This window comes from Staurois parvus, unplaced genomic scaffold, assembly GCF_062004578.1.
Source record: "Staurois parvus isolate SC_StPar_1 unplaced genomic scaffold, SC_StPar_1.0 ptg003607l, whole genome shotgun sequence".
Taxonomy (NCBI): Eukaryota; Metazoa; Chordata; class Amphibia; order Anura; family Ranidae; genus Staurois; species Staurois parvus.
In genome coordinates, this window is record NW_028321403.1 from 68237 (window position 1) to 88556 (window position 20320).

Consider the following 20320-nt stretch of genomic DNA (forward strand, 5'->3'; position numbering starts at 1 on the left):
AGGCTCCTCCAACAATTTTAACAGGTTGAGATACATCCGTTTCCCAGCTGGTTTCATTCATGAAAGTGCCTGTGGAAGGAACTGTTCCAGAAGGTCCGTGCTGCCACAGGGCGGCCAATTAGAATCTCAGATCAGCCTTACAAACAATTTCCAGGATTCCATTACTGCCCAACTTCCTTCCCCCCCCCCGTGTAGCTCCCAGCACCAACTAGAAGCCATGAATGGAAACCAGTATACCAAAAGTTGGGAAGGATTTTATTTTGTAGGCTCCTCCAAGAATTTTAACCGGTTGAGATACATCTGTCTCCCAGCTGGTTTCATTCCTGAAAGTGCCTTTGGTGGGATCTGTTTCAGAAGGTCTGTGCTGCCACAGGGCGGCCAATTAGAATCTCAGATCAGGCGCATGGGAAGAGGAAAGCCCGTCACTGAAACCAGACGTTGGCATCTTCACTGCTTCTGTTGTCAATCTGAAGGACTTACTCCAGGGTTCCTGCAGCTGCAGAGGTCAGTGAGGGCTTCTTTTGTAGCCTATTTACTGCTTGTTTGGAATATGCGGGAAGGGATGAATGTCTATTGGGGGGACGGGACAATTCAAGACAATTCGGTTGCTCCCAGCACCATCTAGAACCCATGACTGGAAACCAGTGTCCCGAAAGCCGGGAAGGGTCAGATGGCCTCACGGATATTGTTTTGTAGGCTCCTTCAAGAATTTGAACCCGTTGAGATCCATCCGCCTCCCAGCTGGTTTCATTCATGAAAGTGTCTGAGGAGGGAACGGTTCCAGAAGGTCTGTGCTGCCACAGGGCGGCCAATCAGGTTCTCAGAAAGGGAGGATAAGGCAGCAAGGTATTTCAGGAGGGCTCCCCAATATCCCGCCTCTCCCCAGGACTCACCTTCTGGGCATGGACCGTCTACTCCTTCTCCACATCTTCCTTGTCTCCTCCTACAAGAGAAAGAAGACGTGTTAGTGGGGAGCTCTGTGTGCAGAGATGTCATACCGCAACAGGAGGGTGAAAAGGAGCAACCAAACCTGCTGATTGGTGAGCTGGAGGTGGTGGGGGAGGGGTTATAGGTGGGGGAGGGGCTATATTGTACCGCTCGTTCTATACAGCAAAGTATCCAGCAGCATATAAGATGCAGCACAGTGTATAGAGTGGAGGAGTGTGAAGTATATAATGTACAGCACAGTGTATAGAGCGGAGGAGTGTGAAGTATATAATGTACAGCACAGTGTATAGAGCGGAGGAGTGTGAAGTATATAATGTACAGCACAGTGTATAGAGTGGAGGAGTGTGGAGTATATAATGTACAGCACAGTGTATAGAGCAGAGGAGTGTGAAGTATATAATGTACAGCACAGTGTATAGAGTGGAGGAGTGTGAAGTATATACTGTACAGCACAGTGTATAGAGTGGAGGAGTGTGAAGTATATAATGTACAGCACAGTGTATAGAGTGGAGGAGTGTGAAGTATATAATGTGCAGCACAGTGTATAGAGTGGAGGAGTGTGAAGTATATAATGTACAGCACAGTGTATAGAGTGGAGGAGTGTGAAGTATATAATGTGCAGCACAGTGTATAGAGTGGAGGAGTGTGAAGTATATAATGTACAGCACAGTGTATAGAGCGGAGGTGTGTGAAGTATATAATGTACAGCACAGTGTACAGAGAGGAGGGGTGTGGAGTATATAATGTACAGCACAGTGTACAGAGGGGAGAGGTGTGGAGTATATAATGTACAGCACAGTGTACAGAGGGGAGAGGTGTGGAGTATATAATGTACAGCACAGTGTACAGAGTGGAGGTGTGTGAAGTATATAATGTGCAGCACAGTGTACAGAGTGGAGGAGTGTGAAGTATATAATGTACAGCACAGTGTATAGAGTGGAGGTGTGTGAAGTATATAATGTACAGCACAGTGTATAGAGCGGAGGTGTGTGAAGTATATAATGTACAGCACAGTGTACAGAGAGGAGGGGTGTGGAGTATATAATGTACAGCACAGTGTACAGAGGGGAGAGGTGTGGAGTATATAATGTACAGCACAGTGTACAGAGGGGAGAGGTGTGGAGTATATAATGTACAGCACAGTGTATAGAGCGGAGGAGTGTGAAGTATATAATGTACAGCACAGTGTATAGAGTGGAGGTGTGTGAAGTATATAATGTACAGCACAGTGTATAGAGCGGAGGTGTGTGAAGTATATAATGTACAGCACAGTGTATAGAGTGGAGGAGTGTGAATTATATAATGTACAGCACAGTGTATAGAGCGGAGGAGTGTGAAGTATATAATGTACAGCACAGTGTATAGAGTGGAGGAGTGTGAAGTATATAATGTACAGCACAGTGTATAGAGCGGAAGTGTGTGAAGTATATAATGTACAGCACAGTGTACAGAGTGGAGGAGTGTGAAGTATATAATGTGCAGCACAGTGTATAGAGCGGAGGCATTCTTACCCCCTCCCCCCAATGTCCTTGTGGTGCCCCCCCACCTCACCTGATATCAGCCGCCCCTCCTGCCCACCCCCTTGTCCCGCCCCTTTGTCCCGCTCACCTTCTGCTTTCTCCTCCATTGTACTCAGGCGCTCCCCTTTCTCGGGATCCTCCGCCCCTCCGAAGTGTTTTTCTGGAAGAATATAAAGATGAAATGTCAGAGATTGGGTGACAATAACGTTCCCAGCAGCCAATCACAGGGGAGATCTTCCAGCACGCGGCCTCGGTCCTATCTGGTCATATGGACCAATCAGACACAATGCTTTGCCATGACGACTGTGTAGAGGAGCGATGGAAGATACTAAAGAGGACCTGTCACCGATCCGTTCTGCAGGACTTGTAATGATGGTGTCATAGAGGAGGCCTTGGTATACCCCCCCCCCCCCCGTCCTCGGATTGCACAATATATCGGTGTCACAATGGAACCTTTAGGGACATTTGGCCTGAAGCTGCAGAATGGGAGATCACATTGGCCCCAGTGAGACTTACCATTGGTGTCAGTGGGAGGAATAGTGCCCCATCATTGGTGTCAGTGGGAGGAATAGTGCCCCATCATTGGTGTCAGTGGGAGGAATAGTGCCCCCATCATTGGTGTCAGTGGGAGGAATAGTGCCCCCATCATCGGTGTCAGTGGGGGGAATAGTGTCCCATCATCGGTGTCAGTGGGAGGAATAGTGCCCCATCATCGGTGTCAGTGGGAGGAATAGTGCCCCATCATTGGTGTCAGTGGGAGGAATAGTGTCCCATCATTGGTGTCAGTGGGAGGAATAGTGCCCCATCATTGGTGTCAGTGGGAGGAATAGTGCCCCATCATTGGTATTAGTGGGAGGAATAGTGTCCCATCTTTGGTGTCAGTGGGAGGAATAGTGCCCCATCATTGGTATCAGTGGGAGGAATAGTGCCCCATCATTGGTGTCAGTGGAAGGAATAGTGTCCCATCATTGGTGTCAGTGGGAGGAATAGTGCCACATCATAAGTGTCAGTGGGGGGAATAGTGCCCCATCATTGGTGTCAGTGTGAGGAATAGTGCCCCATCATTAGTGTCAGTGGGAGGGATAGTGCCCCATCATTGGTGTCAGTGGGAGGAATAGTGCCCCATCATTGGTGTCAGTGGGGGGAATAGTGCCCCATCATTGGTGTCAGTGGAAGGAATAGTGCCCCATCATTGGTGTCAGTGGGAGGAATAGTGCCCCATCATTGGTGTCAGTGGGAGGAATAGTGCCCCATCATTGGTGTCAGTGGGAGGAATAGTGCCCCATCATTGGTGTCAGTGGGAGGAATAGTGCTCCATCATTGGTGTCAGTGGGAGGAATAGTGCCCCATCGTTGGTATTAGTGGGAGGAATAGTGCCCCATCATTGGTGTCAGCGGGAGGAATAGTGCCCCATCATTGGTGTCAGTGGGAGGAATAGTGCCCCATCATTGGTGTCAGGGGGAGGAATAGTGCCCCATCATTAGTATCAGTGGGAGGAATAGTGTCCCATCATTGGTGTCAGTGGGAGGAATAGTGCCCCATCATTAGTGTCAGTGGGAGGGATAGTGCCCCATCATTGGTGTCAGTGGGAGGAATAGTGCCCCATCATTGGTGTCAGTGGGAGGGATAGTGCCCCATCATTGGTGTCAGTGGGAGGGATAGTGCCCCATCATTGGTGTCAGTGGGAGGAATAGTGTCCCATCATTGGTGTCAGTGGGTGGAATAGTGCCCCATCATTGGTGTCAGTGGGAGGAATAGTGCCCCATCATTGGTGTCAGTGGGAGGAATAGTGCCCCATCATTGGTGTCAGTGGGAGGAATAGTGCCCCATCATTGGTGTCAGTGGGAGGAATAGTATCCCATCATTGGTGTCAGTGGGGGGAATAGTGCCCCATCATTGGTGTCAATGGGAGGAATAGTGCCCCATCATTGGTGTCAGTGGGAGGAATAGTGCCCCATGATTGGTGTAAGTGGGAGGAATAGTGCCCCATCATTGGTGTCAGTGGGTGGAATAGTGCCCCATCATTAGTATCAGTGGGAGGGACAGTGAGAGAAAAAGAAAGAAAGAAAGAAAGAAAGAAAGAAAGAAAGAAAGAAAGAGAAAGAGGAAGAAGAAGAAGAAGAAGAAGAAGAAGAAAAAAGAACGAAGGAAAAAGCAAAAGAAAGAAGAAGAAAAAAAGAAGAAGAGGAGGAGGAAGAAAGATAAAAAAGGAATAAGAAGATAGAAGGAAGAAGATGAGGATGAAGAAAAAAGAAAAAAGGAAGAAAAAGAAGGAAGAAAGAAAGGAGGAAGAAGACAAAGAAGTAGATGAAGAAAGAAGAAGGAAGATGAAGGGTCTCACCAATGAAGGGGAGGACGGCACCAACAAGGTTACTGACTCCTTTCTTCCAGTTTCCTAGAAAACAGAAGGATAAAATTGAGGACGGTCCTGGAGGACGATCTATGGAGATGATTTCCTGTACAGCGATGTGTAATAATCGACGGTATCGGCAGGACGAGGGTCTTCGCACATTGTGAGGACGAGGGTCTTCGCATGTCATGAGGACGAGGGTCTTCGCACGTCATGAGGACGAGGGTCATCGCACGTCATGAGGATGAGGGTTATCGCACATCACGAGGACGAGGGTCATCGCACGTCATGAGGACGAGGGTCATCGCACGTCAGGAGGACGAGGGTCATCGCACATCACGAGGACAAGGGTCATCGCACATCACAAGGAGGAAGGTCATCGCACATCACGAGGACGAGGGTCATCGCACATCACGAGGACGAGGGTCATCGCACATCACGAGGATGAGGGTCATCGCACATCACGAGGAGGAGGGTCATTGCACATCATGAGGACGAGGGTGATCGCACATCACGAGGAGGAGGGTCATTGCACGTCATGAGGACGATGGTCATCACACATCATGAGGACGAGGGTCATCGCACATCATGAGGAGGAGGGTCATCGCACATCACGAGGACGAGGGTCATCGCACATCATGAGGACGAGGGTCATCGCACATCACGAGGAGGAGGGTCATCGCACATCACGAGGAGGAGGGTCATCGCACATCACGAGGACGAGGGTCATCGCACGTCATGAGGAGGAGGGTCATCGCACATCACGAGGAGGAGGGTCATCGCACATCACGAGGACGAGGGTCATTGCACATCGTGATTTCACCCAAGAATCACATTGACCAAGTGGCACGACATTTCGGACATACAAAATGATGAACGAACTCTTGATTTGTGTGGCAGTCAATGGCGCAGTTCCATAAATATAACAAAGTTGAGGACAATCTGTACTGAGGTGAAATTATGAAAGACACCATGTTGGACTACCGCCTAAGGCCGGCCATACACGGGTCGATTTTCGAACGATTTTTCATTCGAAAAGTGGACCTAAGAATAATCGGCCGATTTTCGCTCTGTTAGCGGAGCGATGGCATCGGACAATTTTCGTGGTTCCTCCCCATTTTGTTTAACTGACATGCTGGAAAATGCGTGAAAAATGACAGATTTTCTAAATCACTGACAGCACCAGAACGAATGATGTTTTCAATCGAAAAATCGTTTGGAATTCGACCCGTGTATGGCCTGCTTGAAACGGATAGTGATCGTGGGGGTTACCGATCTTGAACTTCCCACAGCCTCCAAGACAGTATCCTGCCCTCCCTCTCGGTTCATTGTCACAGCTCTGTTGGTGGTCACACTGTCACTCCCACCATGTACACAGATTTTCCTGCTCTGGGACAAAGTACCGGCAGACAGATCGATCGTCTCTGGGAAAGGTTCACTTTTTAATGAACACTTGACAGGCGCAGTAGCTGCTATTACATATTTGTAATTGAAAAAAAAAAAACCGCATCCATTCGCAGCATCCACTGTCACAGTCCTGACCTATGAAAAGAACGTCTGTATCACTCGCTGCCACACACAGACAGGAACGTAACAGAGTTCACAATACTAGAGCTCGCTACGGAGGAGGACGGTCTTTTCTTTTTTTTCTAACTAAACTATTCAAAGATTCAGCTTAACAATTTTAATATACAGTGCAGGAAATGCATATTTGCTCCCCGGCTGATGGTGAATGTTCGCCCCTCACACAGAAATGATCGGTCTAAAAATCGAATGTTCGGTGTAACACTGAGAGACAGAATACAACAACAAATTCAGCAGAAATAACCGCGGAAATGCATTGGCTACTGAAGGGAAATGTATGTTCATTGCCCTCCATTTTCTCATCTTATATTGTTTAGATAATTAAATGTATCGTTGTGTGTCAGTTACGTGCTATAGGCCTGCACTCATGTATTCTTTTAAATCTAGTTCTGCTCAAGGCATGAAAACTAACCAATCATTTCTTTGTATTAACAGCATTTGTTTCTGCTATGATATAGTTAAAAGTCAAATACTTCTGTGGGAAAATAACTGTTGGTTACTTGTAACTGATTTCAAGGTCTGAGAAATCTCACGTTCACAGCCTTGACAAGTATCCAGCGAATTCCTATTGTATGGTTTTCTTTGTTACAATATAAGAAGAAGAATCTACGAATAAAGATTCAGATTGTCTTCTGGAAACCTTTGTGTGAGAATTTCTTCCTTCCAGAACACGGTCTCTTGAGCTCAACGGGAAACCGAAACCTACCAGTGGTCATTAGAAGCACAAATCCCTTTCAGCTGCGTCTTGAGTTGTACTCCTGCCCTTTCATGGAATGAAGTTGTATCTGGACCTTTTTTAGCAGTGGTGTGGCGCCATTACTTCAACCCTTTGTTACTGACTGGTGGCTTTTGTGGAAAATTAGGTGACCTTGTGTTCGGTACAACTCCCCCATTCTCGCCATATCGTGACACCTCCTGGTTCATTACACCTCCTGATAGTCACAGGTGGATATTGCTATGAATGGTACCTGCCATATGTCTCCTGGGGCCTTTGGCCAGTCAGATGCTTGCCCAGGACTGATGGTTAAGGCCGGCACTTAGGCAACATTATCCAAGTTCAATGCTGACGGTTTATCTATGGTCATCTTGGGCTTTTACTCCCAATGTGGATATACTGTATCGTGGATTGTCATGTGTATGCCGTGTATTAACTCGATAAAGTTGTGAGCTTGTCCATCCGAGCATAATGTGCTTGGGAGACTCTTTGAACGAGGCTCCTCTTTGGATATTTTACTACATATGCTCTTCAAAAGTCTTCAAATGAAAGAATGAAGCCATCAATACTCACGCTTACAACAGAAGCAACAACCAACGCAGCACAGGACCCCGCTCGCCATAAACGCGTTGATGCATCCCCCCAAAAACTTGGACACTGCAAGATAAAACAGAAGAGGCTTTGGATGTTGTTGGGTGTCATTGGATGTTGCTGGATGTCGTTGGGTGTCGTTGGATGTCATTGGGAGTCATTGGATGTCGTTGGGTGTCGTTGGATGTCATTGGATGTTGTTGTTGGGTGTTGTTGGATGTCGTTGGATGTTGTTGTTGGGTGTCATTGGATGTCGTTGGGTGTTGTTGGATGTCGTTGGATGTTGTTGTTGGGTGTCGTTGGATGTTGTTGTTGGGTGTCGTTGGATGTCGTTGGGTGTTGTTGGGTGTCGTTGAATGTCGTTGGGTGTTGTTGAGTGTTGTTGGATGTCGTTGGATGTTGTTGGATGTTGTTGTTGGATGTTATTGTTGGATCTTGTTGGATGTTGTTGGCTGTTGTTGTTGGATGTTGTTGGCTGTTGTTGTTGGATGTTGTTGGATGTAGTTGGATGTTGTTGGATGTAGTTGGCTGCTGTTGTTGGATGTTCTTGGCTGTTGTTGTTGGATGTTGTTGTTGGATGTTGTTGTGTGTTGTTGGATGTTGTTGGAAGTTGTTGGATGTTGTTGGATGTTGTTGTTGGATGTTGTTGGATGTTGTTGTTGGATGTTGTTGGATGTTGTTGTGTGTTGTTGGATGTTGTTGGAAGTTGTTGGATGTTGTTGGGTGTTGTTGGGTGTTGTTGTTGGGTTTTTCTGGATCTTGTTGTTGGGTGTTGTTGGATGTTGTTGTGTGTTGTTGGATGTTGTTGGAAGTTGTTGGATGTTGTTGGGTGTTGTTGTTGGGTTTTTCTGGATCTTGTTGTTGGGTGTTGTTGGATGTTGTTGTTGGATGTTGTTGGATGTTGTTGGATGTTGTTGGATGTTGTTGGGTGTTGTTGTTGGATGTTGTTGGATGTTGTTGGATGTCGTTGGGTGTTGTTGGGTGTTGTTGGATGTTGTTGGGTGTTGTTGGATGTTGTTGTTGGGTGTTGTTGGATGTTGTTGGGTGTTGTTGGATGTTGTTGTTGGATGTTGTTGTTGGGTGTTGTTGTTGGATGTTGTTGTTGGGTGTCGTTGGGTGTTGGGTGATCATAGCCGGATCACGGTTCATACAAGGAGCCACACAAAGGAATCATTTGTCTGGAATTGGATACAAGCGCTGAATGTCCCTCCACATATTCTACAAATGAATGACTGGATCATTCGGGGGTGTCTGGCTTTACCTCTAGCTGGACTGTTTTAGGCACCTCCTATACCCACATGGAAGAAAAATACATTTAAAAAATATTCTTCCCAAACATATTGACATATATTTGAAATACTACAATTTTGGCCGTATTCAGTATATTTCAAAATATATTTCAATATATACAGTATATATATATACTGCATGTTGAAAAGCATTTTTATTACAAAATATATGAAAAATATTTTTTTAAATACATTTTTCAAATATACTTTATGTCTTTAAAAATACAAATCTACATTTTTGGAATGCATTTACAAATATATGTAAAAATGACTTTTTTATATGTTAAAAAAAATCTGAAGAATATATTTTTAAAAACATATTTGTTTTAAATATATTCTTCAGATTTATTGTAACATGCGCTGACCCCGCCCTGTCATGTGACGTGGCCTACCACTTGGTGGCTGAGTGGCTGTTGTTCCCAGTGGCTTCCACTTTGTTATAATCCCACTAACAGTTGAGCGTGGAATATTTAGTAGCCAGGAAATGTCACGGATGGACTTATTGCCCAGGTGGCCACCTATCACGGGACCACGCTTGGAGTCACCGAGCTCCTGAGAGCGACCCATTCTTTCACCAATGTTTGTAGAAGAAAATACAGGAATAGAACTGAACAGAACAGAACAAAATAGAAAAGAATAGAATAGAAAATAAAGGAATACAAAAGAATAGAATAGAAAATAATAGAATAGAAAGAAAATAGAATAGATTTGAATAGAATAGATATAGCCATCTTCCAAAATTTAGATTTTGAAAAGAATAGAACAAAATAGAAAAGAATAGAGTAAAACAGAACTGAATTGGTCAATTGTTGCTGGCTGCTGGAAGGTCTATTGATGCTGGCTGTGGGAAGATCTACTGTTTCTGGGGGTGGAGGATATTTTGTTGCGGTTTGTCCATTGTTGCTGGGGGGGGGGGGGGGGTCTATTGTTGCTGGGTGGGAGTGTATTATTTCTGGCTGCAGGGGATCTATTTTTCTGGTTTTCTTGTTATCATTAACAAATTCCATACAAATTACTTATTTCTATCCTCCACAAGGGTGGAACTGAGGGGTGGGAAGGTATTGGAACTGAGGAACGATGCTCGGAGGTCGGTAGGGGGCAGAGACAGGGGGTGACTCGGTAGACCCCGTGCTTGTATGCATGCCTGACAACATCGGGGGAGGCTCCTAATGAGACCACGGATGGTTTTCATCCCAGATCTGGACCAGGGCATCACTGAGCTCCTGGACAGTCTGAGGTGCAACCTGGAGGTGTCAGATGGACCGAAACATGACATCCCAGAGGGTTCTATTGGATTTAGATCAGGCGAGCGTGGGGGCCATTCAATGGTATCAATTCCTTCATCCTCCAGGAACTGCCTGCATACTCTCCCCACATGAGGCGGGCATTGACCTGCACCAGGAGGAACCCAGGACCGACTGCACCAGGAGGAACCCAGGATCCACTGCACCAGAAAGAACCCAGGACCCACCGCACCTAGAGGAACCCAGGACCCACTGCACCAGGAGGAATCCAGGACCCACTGCACCAGGAGGAACCCAGGACCCACTGCACCAGGAGGAACCCAGGACCCGCTGCACCAGGAGGAACCCAGGACCCACTGCACCAGGAGGAACCCAGGATCCACCGCACCAGGAGGAACCCAGGATCCACTGCACCAGGAGGAACCCAGGACCCACCGCACCAGGAGGAACCCAGGACCCGCTGCACCAGGAGGAACCCAGGACCCACCGCACCAGGAGGAACCCAGGATCTACCGCACAAGGAGGAACCCAGGATCCACCGCACCAGGAGGAACCCAGGACCAGCTGCACCAGGAGGAACCCAGGACCCCCTGCACCAGGAGGAACCCAGGACCCCACTGCACCAGGAGGAACCCAGGACCCAGTGCACCAGGAGGAACCCAGGACCCACTGCATCATGAAGAACCCAGGACCCACTGCACCAGGAGGAACCCAGGACCCGCTGCACCAGGAGGAACCCAGGACCACTGCACAAGGAGGAACCCAGGACCCACTGCACCAGCGTAGGGTCCGACAATGGGTCCAAGGATTTCATCCCCATACCTAATGGCAGTCAGGGGGCCATTGTCTAGCCTGTAGAGGTCTGTGCGTCCCTCCATGGAGATGCCCCCCCAGACCATCACTGACCCACCACCACAACGGTCATGCTGAACCATGTTACAGGCAGCAGAACGTTCTCCACGGCTTCTCCAGACCCTTTCACGTCTGTCACATGTGCTCAGGGGGAACCTGCTCTCATCTGTGAAAAGCACAGGGTGCCAGTGGTGGACCTGCCAATTCTGGGGTTCAATGGCCAATGCCAATCGAGCTCAATGGTGCCGGGCAGTGAGCACAGGGCCCACTAGAGGACGGCGGGCTCTCAGGTCACCCTCATGAAGTCTGTTTCTGATTGTTTGGTCAGAGACATTCCCACCAGTGGCCTGCTAGAGGTCATATTGTAGGGCTCTGGCAGGGCTCATCCTGTTCCTCCTTGCACAAAGGAGCAAATACCGGTCCTGCTGATGGGTTAAGGACCTTCTACGGCCCTGTCCAGTTCTCCTAGAGTAATGTCTGTCTCCTGGAACCTCTTCCATGCTCTTGAGACTGTGCTGGGAGACACAGCAAACCTTCTGACAATGGCACATATTGATGTGCCATCCTGGAGCAGTTGGACTGCCTGTGCAACCTCTGTAGGGTCCAGGTATGGCCTCATGCTACCAGTAGACAAATGCAAAACGAGTGAAAAACAGTCAGAAAAGATGAGAAGGGAAAAATGTCAGTGTCCTCCACCTGTAAAACCATTCCTGTAGAGTCTCTGTAGATACTTACGTATGCCCAAGGCGCAGAAATACAAGAGCAGAAAGACTCCGGCGATAACTCCAACCACTATCCAAGCAATTTCACATCCAGTTAAGCCTTTGCGCTCTGAAAGATACAACAGGAGGAACATTACTGTGAGATCTCATTTCTGAGGTCGTAGTTTATCATCATAATCAGCTAGGAACCCCCAGATATACGAGTATTTTAGGGGTAGCACAGCCCCCTTGGGGGTTGCTAAGGATTTGGGTCCCCCTATAGTCCTGCACAGCCAGGTATCACACAACTTCACAAAGGCTTGCATCCAGAGTCAGAAAATCAGTCCTCGAGATGTATTTTTATTATTTTTATTGATTAGGGGATTTAGAGTTGGGATAGGTTAAGGGGTGTATAGGATGCCCAAAGGAACCAACAACTGAGGACAAACTTCCTGGAACAAGCTTTTTCTGCAGCGCAGTCTCTGTTGGATCTCCTTGATGTACCACCCCAGACCCTAGATGAACTTCTCCTCTTCACCCAACAATCTGGAAGTATCCCTGAGCAGGTGATCCGGTTCCTGTCCCTTTAAATAGGTGATCAGTCACTAGTAGGGGACTAATCTGGTTTACCACCAGAGTGGTCCTTTCGTTATCCACCCATGGGGTGCAGGTGTACTTATTCAGAGCCTCTCCTGTAGTACTTGCGGGTTGGCTGCTGCTACCAGGCCTATCAGCTGGGTGCTCCTTCCCTGCCCTACAGATGGTCCTCTCTCAGGGGGCCAGTGAGTTCCACCTCCACACCCACAGGTAGACCCCATCCCATTAGGTCTCCTACCTCAACCTCACAACCTACTTTCTCTTCAGTAGTGCTGTACTAGGTAGCCGCCAGGAGGAGGGGGGGAGCTCTGTGTACTGGGCAGCCTCCAGGAGGAGAGCGGAGCTCTGTGTACATGGTAGCCATGAGGAGGAGGGGGAGCTCTGTGTACTGAGCGGCCATCGGGAGGAGGGGGGAGCTCTGTGTACTGGGTGGCAGTAGGGAGGAGGGGGAGCACTGTGTACTGGGCGGCTGTCGGGAGGAGGGGGGAGCTCTGTGTACTGGGTGGCCGTCGGGAGGAGGGGGGAACTCTGTGTACTGGGCGGCCATAGGGAGGAGGGGGGAGCTCTGTGTACTGGACGGCCGTCGGGAGGAGGGGGAGTTCTGTGTACTGGGCAGCCTTCAGGAGGAGGGGGGAGCTCTTTGTACTAGGTGACCGTCGGGAGGAGGGGGAGCTCTGTGTACTGGGTGGAGGTCAGGAGGAGGGGGGAGCTCTGTGTACTGAGTGGCCGTCGGGAGTATGGGGGAGCTCTGTGTACTGGGCGGCCATCAGGAGGAGATGGAAGCTCTGTGTACTGGGCAGCAGTCGGGAGGAGGGGGGAGCTCTGTGTACTGGGTGGCCATCAGTAGGAGTGGGGAGCTCTGTGTACTCGGCGGCCATCAGGAGGAGGGGGGAGCTCAATGAGCTCTGTGTACTTGGCAGCCTTCAGGAGGAGGGGGGAGCTCTGTGTACTGGGTGGCCATTGGGAGGAGGGGGAGCTCTGTGTACTGGGCGGTGGTCAGGAGGCGGGGGGAGCTCTGTGTACTGGGCGGCGGTCAGGAGGAGGGGGAGGGCTCTGTTTACTGGGTGTCCATTGGGAGGAGGGGGGAGCTCTGTGTACATGGTAGCCATCGGGAGGAGAGGGAATCTCTGTGTACTAGGCAGCCACCAGGAAGAGGGGGGAGCTCTATGATCTCTGTGTACTGGGCGGCCTTCGGGAGGAGGGGGAGAGCTCTATGTATTGGGCAGCCGTCAGGAGGAGGGGGAAACTCTGTGTACTGGGCGGTCATCAGGAGGAGGGGGGAGCTCTGTGTACTGGGCGGCCATTGGGAGGAGAGCTCTGTGTACTGGGCGGCCACTGGGAGGAGAGGAGAGCTCTGTGTACTGAGCCATGGGAGGTGGGGAGCTCTGTGTACTGGGCGGCCATTGGGAGAAGAGGAGAGCTCTGTGTACTGGGCATCAGGAGGTGGGGAGCTCTGTGTACTGGGAGGCCACAGGAAGAGATGGGAGCTCTGTATGATGAGCGACTGTGGAAGGTAGGGGGAGCTCTGTGTACTGGGCAGTCAAGGGAGGAGGCAGAAGTTCTGTGTAATGGGCGGTTGAGGGAGGAGATGGGAGCTCTGTGTATTGGGGGGCTTGGAGGTGGGGGGAGCTCTGTACTGGGGAGGAAGGAGAACCTCTGTAACAGTTTTAGGGTGATTTATAGGACCTCTCACAATCCCTTGGAGATATGTAGAGTCTACTGCACCCTTAAAAGACCCTTCATGTTTGTCTTCCTCATTGACTCCAATGGTGAAAGCTCTTTATATTTCTCATTTCTAGTCAACACTCACTGATACACTGAAGGCAGCTGGAGGCACCGTGGAAGCTCGATGTAGGTGGGGTTAGGGGTCCGGCAAGGTGTCTAACTGATAATGATGGTCATTGCGTGGCCATTGCGGAGTGTCACTCACCCGCACTGTAGGGGATTGTTATATTTTGGCTTTCCCGAGACAACCCGTCATTCACAAAGCAGATGAGGGTCACGTCCTCCTTGGGTTTGGGTACAATGTATCTCTGTTGGGTGGATAAAGACTTCCCATTGCTGTCCACCCATTCATAGGTCACATTGGTGATCGAAGACACACAGTCCAGGATGAGCTGATCCTTGGTGCTCTTGTCATAGATGGTGGGCTTTACCACTTGGCCTGAAAGAAAAGCTGAAGATCATCACACTGAAATGCACCTTATATTTTATATATATGTAAACTGATTCATATTATCCGCACCAACCAATCAGATCTTAGCTTTCATTTTGGATCTTCTGAGAAAAAGGTCTTCACTAGACTTCAATTTGTTTTTTTACATTTCAACAATATACCATCGGATGTCCCTGTTCCCCTTTAACCCCTCGCCCTCCTGATGATTTACCCCCCTTAATGACCACGCCTCTTTTTGCTACTCGGCGCTGCACTAATTCAACTGATAATTGCGCGGTCATGCAACGCTGCACTCAAACAAAATTTACGTCCTTTTTTTCACACAAATAGAGCTTTCTTTTGGTGGTATTTGATCACCTGTGCGCTTTTTATTTTTTACGCTATAAACAAAAAAAAGCCAAAAATTTTGAAGAAAAACAATATTTTTTACTTTCAGCTATAAAAAATATATAGTGAACTCAAAGTTGGTTATAAATTTAGGCCAAAATGTATTCTGCTCCATGTTTTTTGTAAAAAGAATCCCAATAAGTGTATATTGATTGCTTTGTGTGAAGTTATAGCGTCTACAAACTATGGTATAGATACTGCAATTTACGCCATTTTTCTGCTATCCAGCGCTGCGCTAGTTTAACGGACAATTGCGCGGTCATGCAATACGGTACATAAATGAAATTTACATCCTTTTTTTCCCACAAATTGAGCTTTCTTTTGGTGGTATTTGATCGCCTGTGCGGTTTTTATGTTTTGCGCTATAAAAAAAAGGCTGACAATTTTGAGGAAAAAAAACAATATTTTGGACTTTTTGCTATAAAACATGTCCAGTAAAAAAAAAATGCAAAAATCAAATTTAGTCATAAATTTCTGCCAAAATGCATTCTGCAACATGTCTTTGCTAAAAAAAAACCCCAATACGTGTAAATTAATTGGTTTACGTGAAAGTTATAGCGTTTACAAATGGCGGGAAAGATACTGGGATTTTTAGGTTTTTTTATACTAATAATGGCGGCGATCAGCGACTTATGGTGGCAATCAGCGAATTATGGCGGCGATCAGTGACTTATGGCAGCGATCAGTGACTTATGGCAGCGACCAGCGACTTATGGCGGGATTGCGGGACTGCGGCGGACATTCTGACATTGGGGGGTACTGACTTGGGGTCACTGACATCCCCAAAAACACTAATACAGTGATCAGTGCAAAAAAAAAAAAACACTGACACTGTACTAATGGCACTGGGGAGGAAGGGGTTAACTTTATTTTGCAGGGAAGGGTTATAGGAGTGAGGGGGAGTGTTTTACTAGGGGGCGGGGTGGGGGGTGTGTACTGGGCAGGACAAGGCTGATCGAGAAAGAGAAACTCTCGATCAGCTCGTCCTCGAGCTGAGAAGGAAGTGACAGACAGCACAGCTACTACAGCTGTGCTCTCTGTCACTGTTTGCCGCCGATCGCCGGGAAACAGCCGGTAAAGACCGGCTGTGACCCGGCGACTGACATCTGCGGCGGTGATCAGATAGGGCGGCGGCGCGCTTCGCGCGCACCTCGCGCGCGCCCCCTATCTGTTTACAAAAAACGCGTTTTAAAACGTGGTTTTGCCTCCCAGTGCCGCCCTGCCGCCGTATTTCTACAGTGGCAGGGTGGCAAGTGGTTAATCACAAGGCTTTGTTTTCTATCAATGATCTTGTCTCACTCTACTCCAGCCTTTCTCAACCATTTCAACGCAGAGGAACCCTTAAACAGGGGCGGACTGACCATTCGGGCACTCAGGCACTGCCCGAGGGCCCGGGGTCAGTAGGGGGCCCCATGAGATGCCCCTGGTACCTTTCATAGGCTTTTTTGGGTATGGTTTGAGTGTGGGCAAGGACACTCCCCTAATGCCTGGGGACCCCATCAGTTGCCAGTCCGCCCCTGCCCTTGAAATGACTTTTTGGTCTCGGGGGAACCCCTACTAAAAATGACTGTATCTACAGCTCATGATACATTGGCGTGATGGTCGGTGGGAAGATTGCTCCTCACACTTGTGGTCGTTGAGAAGAATGACCCCCTTATAGACAGCTACAAATATCAATGGCGTCATCGGGAACCTATCTGAGAGGTGGATATTGCTCGTTGCTCAAGGAACCCCCTAGCAACCTCTGGAGGAACCCTAGGCTTCCATGAACCCCTAGTTGAGAAACCCTGCGCTACTCTGTCCTCTTCACCTTTAATGGTCTGAATCTGTATATATACTGAATATGTACGATAGACATGTCCATGACGGGAAACTTTGTTTTGATTCGTTTCGGATGCATTCGGTAATTGAAGAATTTTGTTTTGACTCTGGAGGAACCCTAGGCTTCCATGAAACCCTAGTTGAGAGACCCTGCGCTACTCTGTCCTCTTCACCCTTAACGGTCTGAATCTGTATATATACTGAATATCTTCGATAGACATGAAAAGTTTGTTTTGATTCGTTTCGGATAGATTCGTTAATTGAAGAATTTTGTTTCGGATGCATTCATCAATTTAACCGATTCGTTTTCAGAATTCTTTTTGTATCTTCACGCAGTTGTTTAGTTTCATTCGGAATAGCTGGTTGTTAAGGAGCAGGTGGCTGCCGCATCCTTAGCAACCATGACTCATCTGCTGTCAGCAGGATTCCCCTTTAGGTCTGGTATTGATTTTAAGGGGAAACCCATGCCAAAATTAAAAAAAGAACAAATGGCGTGGGGTCTCCTCCAAAATCCATATCAGACCCCAGGGGCGGACTGACCATTTGGAAAGTCGGGCACTGCCTGAGGGCCCGGGGTCGGTAGGGGGCCCCATGAGATGCCGCTGGTACTTTTTTCATAGGCTTTTTTGAGTTTGGGCAAGGACACAGGGGCCCCATGATCCCCTATTGCCCGGGGCCCCATGAGTTGTCAGTCCGCCCCTGTCAGACCCTTATCTGAGCATGCAGCCCTGGAAACTGAGGGAACAAGCAAGTGCCCCCCCCCCATCCTGAACTATACCAATCCACATGCCCTCAACATGGGGAGGCTTGCTTTGGGGGAGTGGGGCTTCCCCACCAAAGCACCTTGTCCCAGCATTCATTAGGACAAGGGCCTTCTCCCCACAACCCTTGCCCCCCAGATCCCCCCTTATGAATGAGTAGGAGGTACATAGTACCCGTACTCATTCAACGAAAAAAATGTCAAAAGCAAAAAAAAAATCCCAGACAAGTCCTTTATTTAAAATAAATAAATAAATGTCCCCCCCCCGAAGTAGATCCAACGTCAATCACGATGAACGCCAACCCTTCACGAAAAGAAAAAAACACCACCCGCTGAACCCAACCGGTCCCATCAAGAAACTCTCGCCGAATGGCAGGTCAGCATGAGGGCGGGGTCACGCGGTGACGTCACGGTTGTTCATGACGCCACAGCTGCCTGCTCCTTAACAACCAGCTAATCTCACGATGAATCAAATTCATTCGTTAATTTCATTATCACTTTTTTTTTTTTAATTCCTTGACATCCGTTACTATGTCCATTCGGAAATTCGTATGCATCCAAATCTCCGAAAATCGAACTCTCATGCAAGAAACGAGCTGGAATGATACGAAAGACGCGTGTCAAATCTTCAATGTGTATCAACTAGTTTCTTTATATATTTAATTTGGTTCTTGCTGCTCATTAATTTGTTTTTCCCGAAATTTCCTCTCTCGGCTAAGTTTGGCAAGCAGACTTCTTTCCAACCGATGGGAAAACATCTGCTGGTCCTCGATAGAACCGTGTACAAGGGTTGTCCTTCAGTGTATCCGGCAAGTGGAAGAAGAGCGTGTGAGTCGTTTCCTCTTTCCATTGGCTGAATGAGGAGACTGGCCAGACACACAATTGGCAGAAACATCTCATATTGTTACTATCTGGTATTTCTCTCTAGATCCACCCATTCATTGGCCAATCCTCACCTGAGATTCACAGTGGATGAAGATTGGACTGGGCTTTTTTTTTGGTCAGTCTGTAGACTTGGGTCGCTTCTTACCCCAGGAAGACCCCTGTGAGATACCTTCAGTAAGAGGATCAGCCTGAAGGGCACCATACCTGGGCCTTCCAGGGAGTCACTGCACCGTATTAGGTGGCTTTCTGGCCACCCAGTCCTTGTTTAGTAGGAATCCAAAGCTCAGGGTCTTCTGAGGCACCACTGGAAATGGAGAATGCACCACGCCTGCTTGGAACTACTGTCATTTGTCAGAGTATAATCTCTTGATTAGAGATTAGGTTAGCATTCTCAATCAGGGTTCTGTGGGACTCTAGGGGTCCTCCAGAGGGTGCTAGCTGTTCCTTGAGTTGATTGACTGACCTCCCATTTGATGGTGCCTACATAGTTCTTAGGCCTCTCTTGGCAGAGTCATCTGCAGGGCACCAATAATCTTTTAGCTGTCTGTAAGGGAACATTCTGACCACCACTGTAAGGAGGACATTCTGACCACCACTGTAAGGGGGACATTCTGACCACCACTGTAAGGGGGACATTCTGACCACCACTGTAAGGAGGACATTCTGACCACCACTGTAAGGGGGACATTCTGACCACCACTGTAAGGAGGACATTCTGACCACCACTGTAAGGGGGACATTCTGACCACCACTGTAAGGGGGACATTCTGACCACCACTGTAAGGAGGACATTCTGACCACCACTGTAAGGAGGACATTCTGACCACCACTGTAAGGGGGACATTCTGACCACCACTGTAAGGGGGACATTCTGACCACCACTGTAAGGAGGACATTCTGACCACCACTGTAAGGGGGACATTCTGACCACCACTGTAAGGAGGACATTCTGACCACCACTGTAAGGGGGACATTCTGACCACCACTGTAAGGGGGACATTCTGACCACCACTGTAAGGAGGACATTCTGACCACCACTGTAAGGAGGACATTCTGACCACCACTGTAAGGGGGACATTCTGACCACCACTGTAAGGAGGACATTCTGACCACCACTGTAAGGGGGACATTCTGACCACCACTGTAAGGGAAGCATTCTGACCACCACTGTAATGGGGGCATTCTGGCCACCACTGTAAGGAGGACATTCTGACCACCACTGTAAGGGAGGCATTCTGACCACTACTGTAAGGGAGGCATTCTGACCACCTCTGTAAGGAGGACATTCTGACCACCACTGTAAGGGAGGCATTCTGACCACCACTGTAATGGGGGCATTCTGACCACCACTGTAAGGGAACATTCTGACCACCACTGTAAGGGGGGCATTCTGACCACCACTGTAAGGGAACATTCTGACCACCACTGTAAGGGGGACATTCTGACCACCTCTGCAAGGGGGGCATTCTGGCCACCACTGTAAGGAGGACATTCTGACCACCACTGTAAGGAGGACATTCTGACCACCACTGTAAGGAGGACATTCTGACCACCACTGTAAGGGGGACATTCTGACCACCACTGTAAGGAGGACATTCTGACCACCACTGTAAGGAGGACATTCTGACCACCACTGTAAGGGAGGCATTCTGACCACCACTGTAAGGAGGACATTCTGACCACCACTGTAAGGAGGACATTCTGACCACCACTGTAAGGGGGACATTCTGACCACCACTGTCAGGGAATATTCTGACCACCACTGTAATGGGGGCATTCTGACCATCACTGTAAGGGGGACATTCTGACCACTACTGTAAGGGAGGCATTCTGACCACCTCTGTAAGGAGGACATTCTGACCACCACTGTAAGGGGGGCATTCTGACCACCACTGTAAGG

General features: G+C 48.4%; 1 protein-coding gene across 1 annotated transcript in view; it reads right to left on the minus strand.

The window, feature by feature from the left end:
- Positions 1–20320, minus strand: part of LOC149427622 (uncharacterized) — a 68987-nt gene that overhangs the window by 7520 nt on the left and 41147 nt on the right. Inside the window, exons 4-9 of the mRNA XM_089667846.1 lie at positions 14322–14555; positions 11829–11924; positions 7691–7774; positions 4810–4863; positions 2557–2628; positions 894–943 (exon numbers count right to left, since the gene is read on the minus strand). Of these exons, the coding sequence (XP_089523972.1) occupies positions 912–943; positions 2557–2628; positions 4810–4863; positions 7691–7774; positions 11829–11924; positions 14322–14555 (572 nt within the window). The 3' untranslated portion in view covers positions 894–911. The remainder of the gene's footprint in view (positions 1–893; positions 944–2556; positions 2629–4809; positions 4864–7690; positions 7775–11828; positions 11925–14321; positions 14556–20320) is intronic.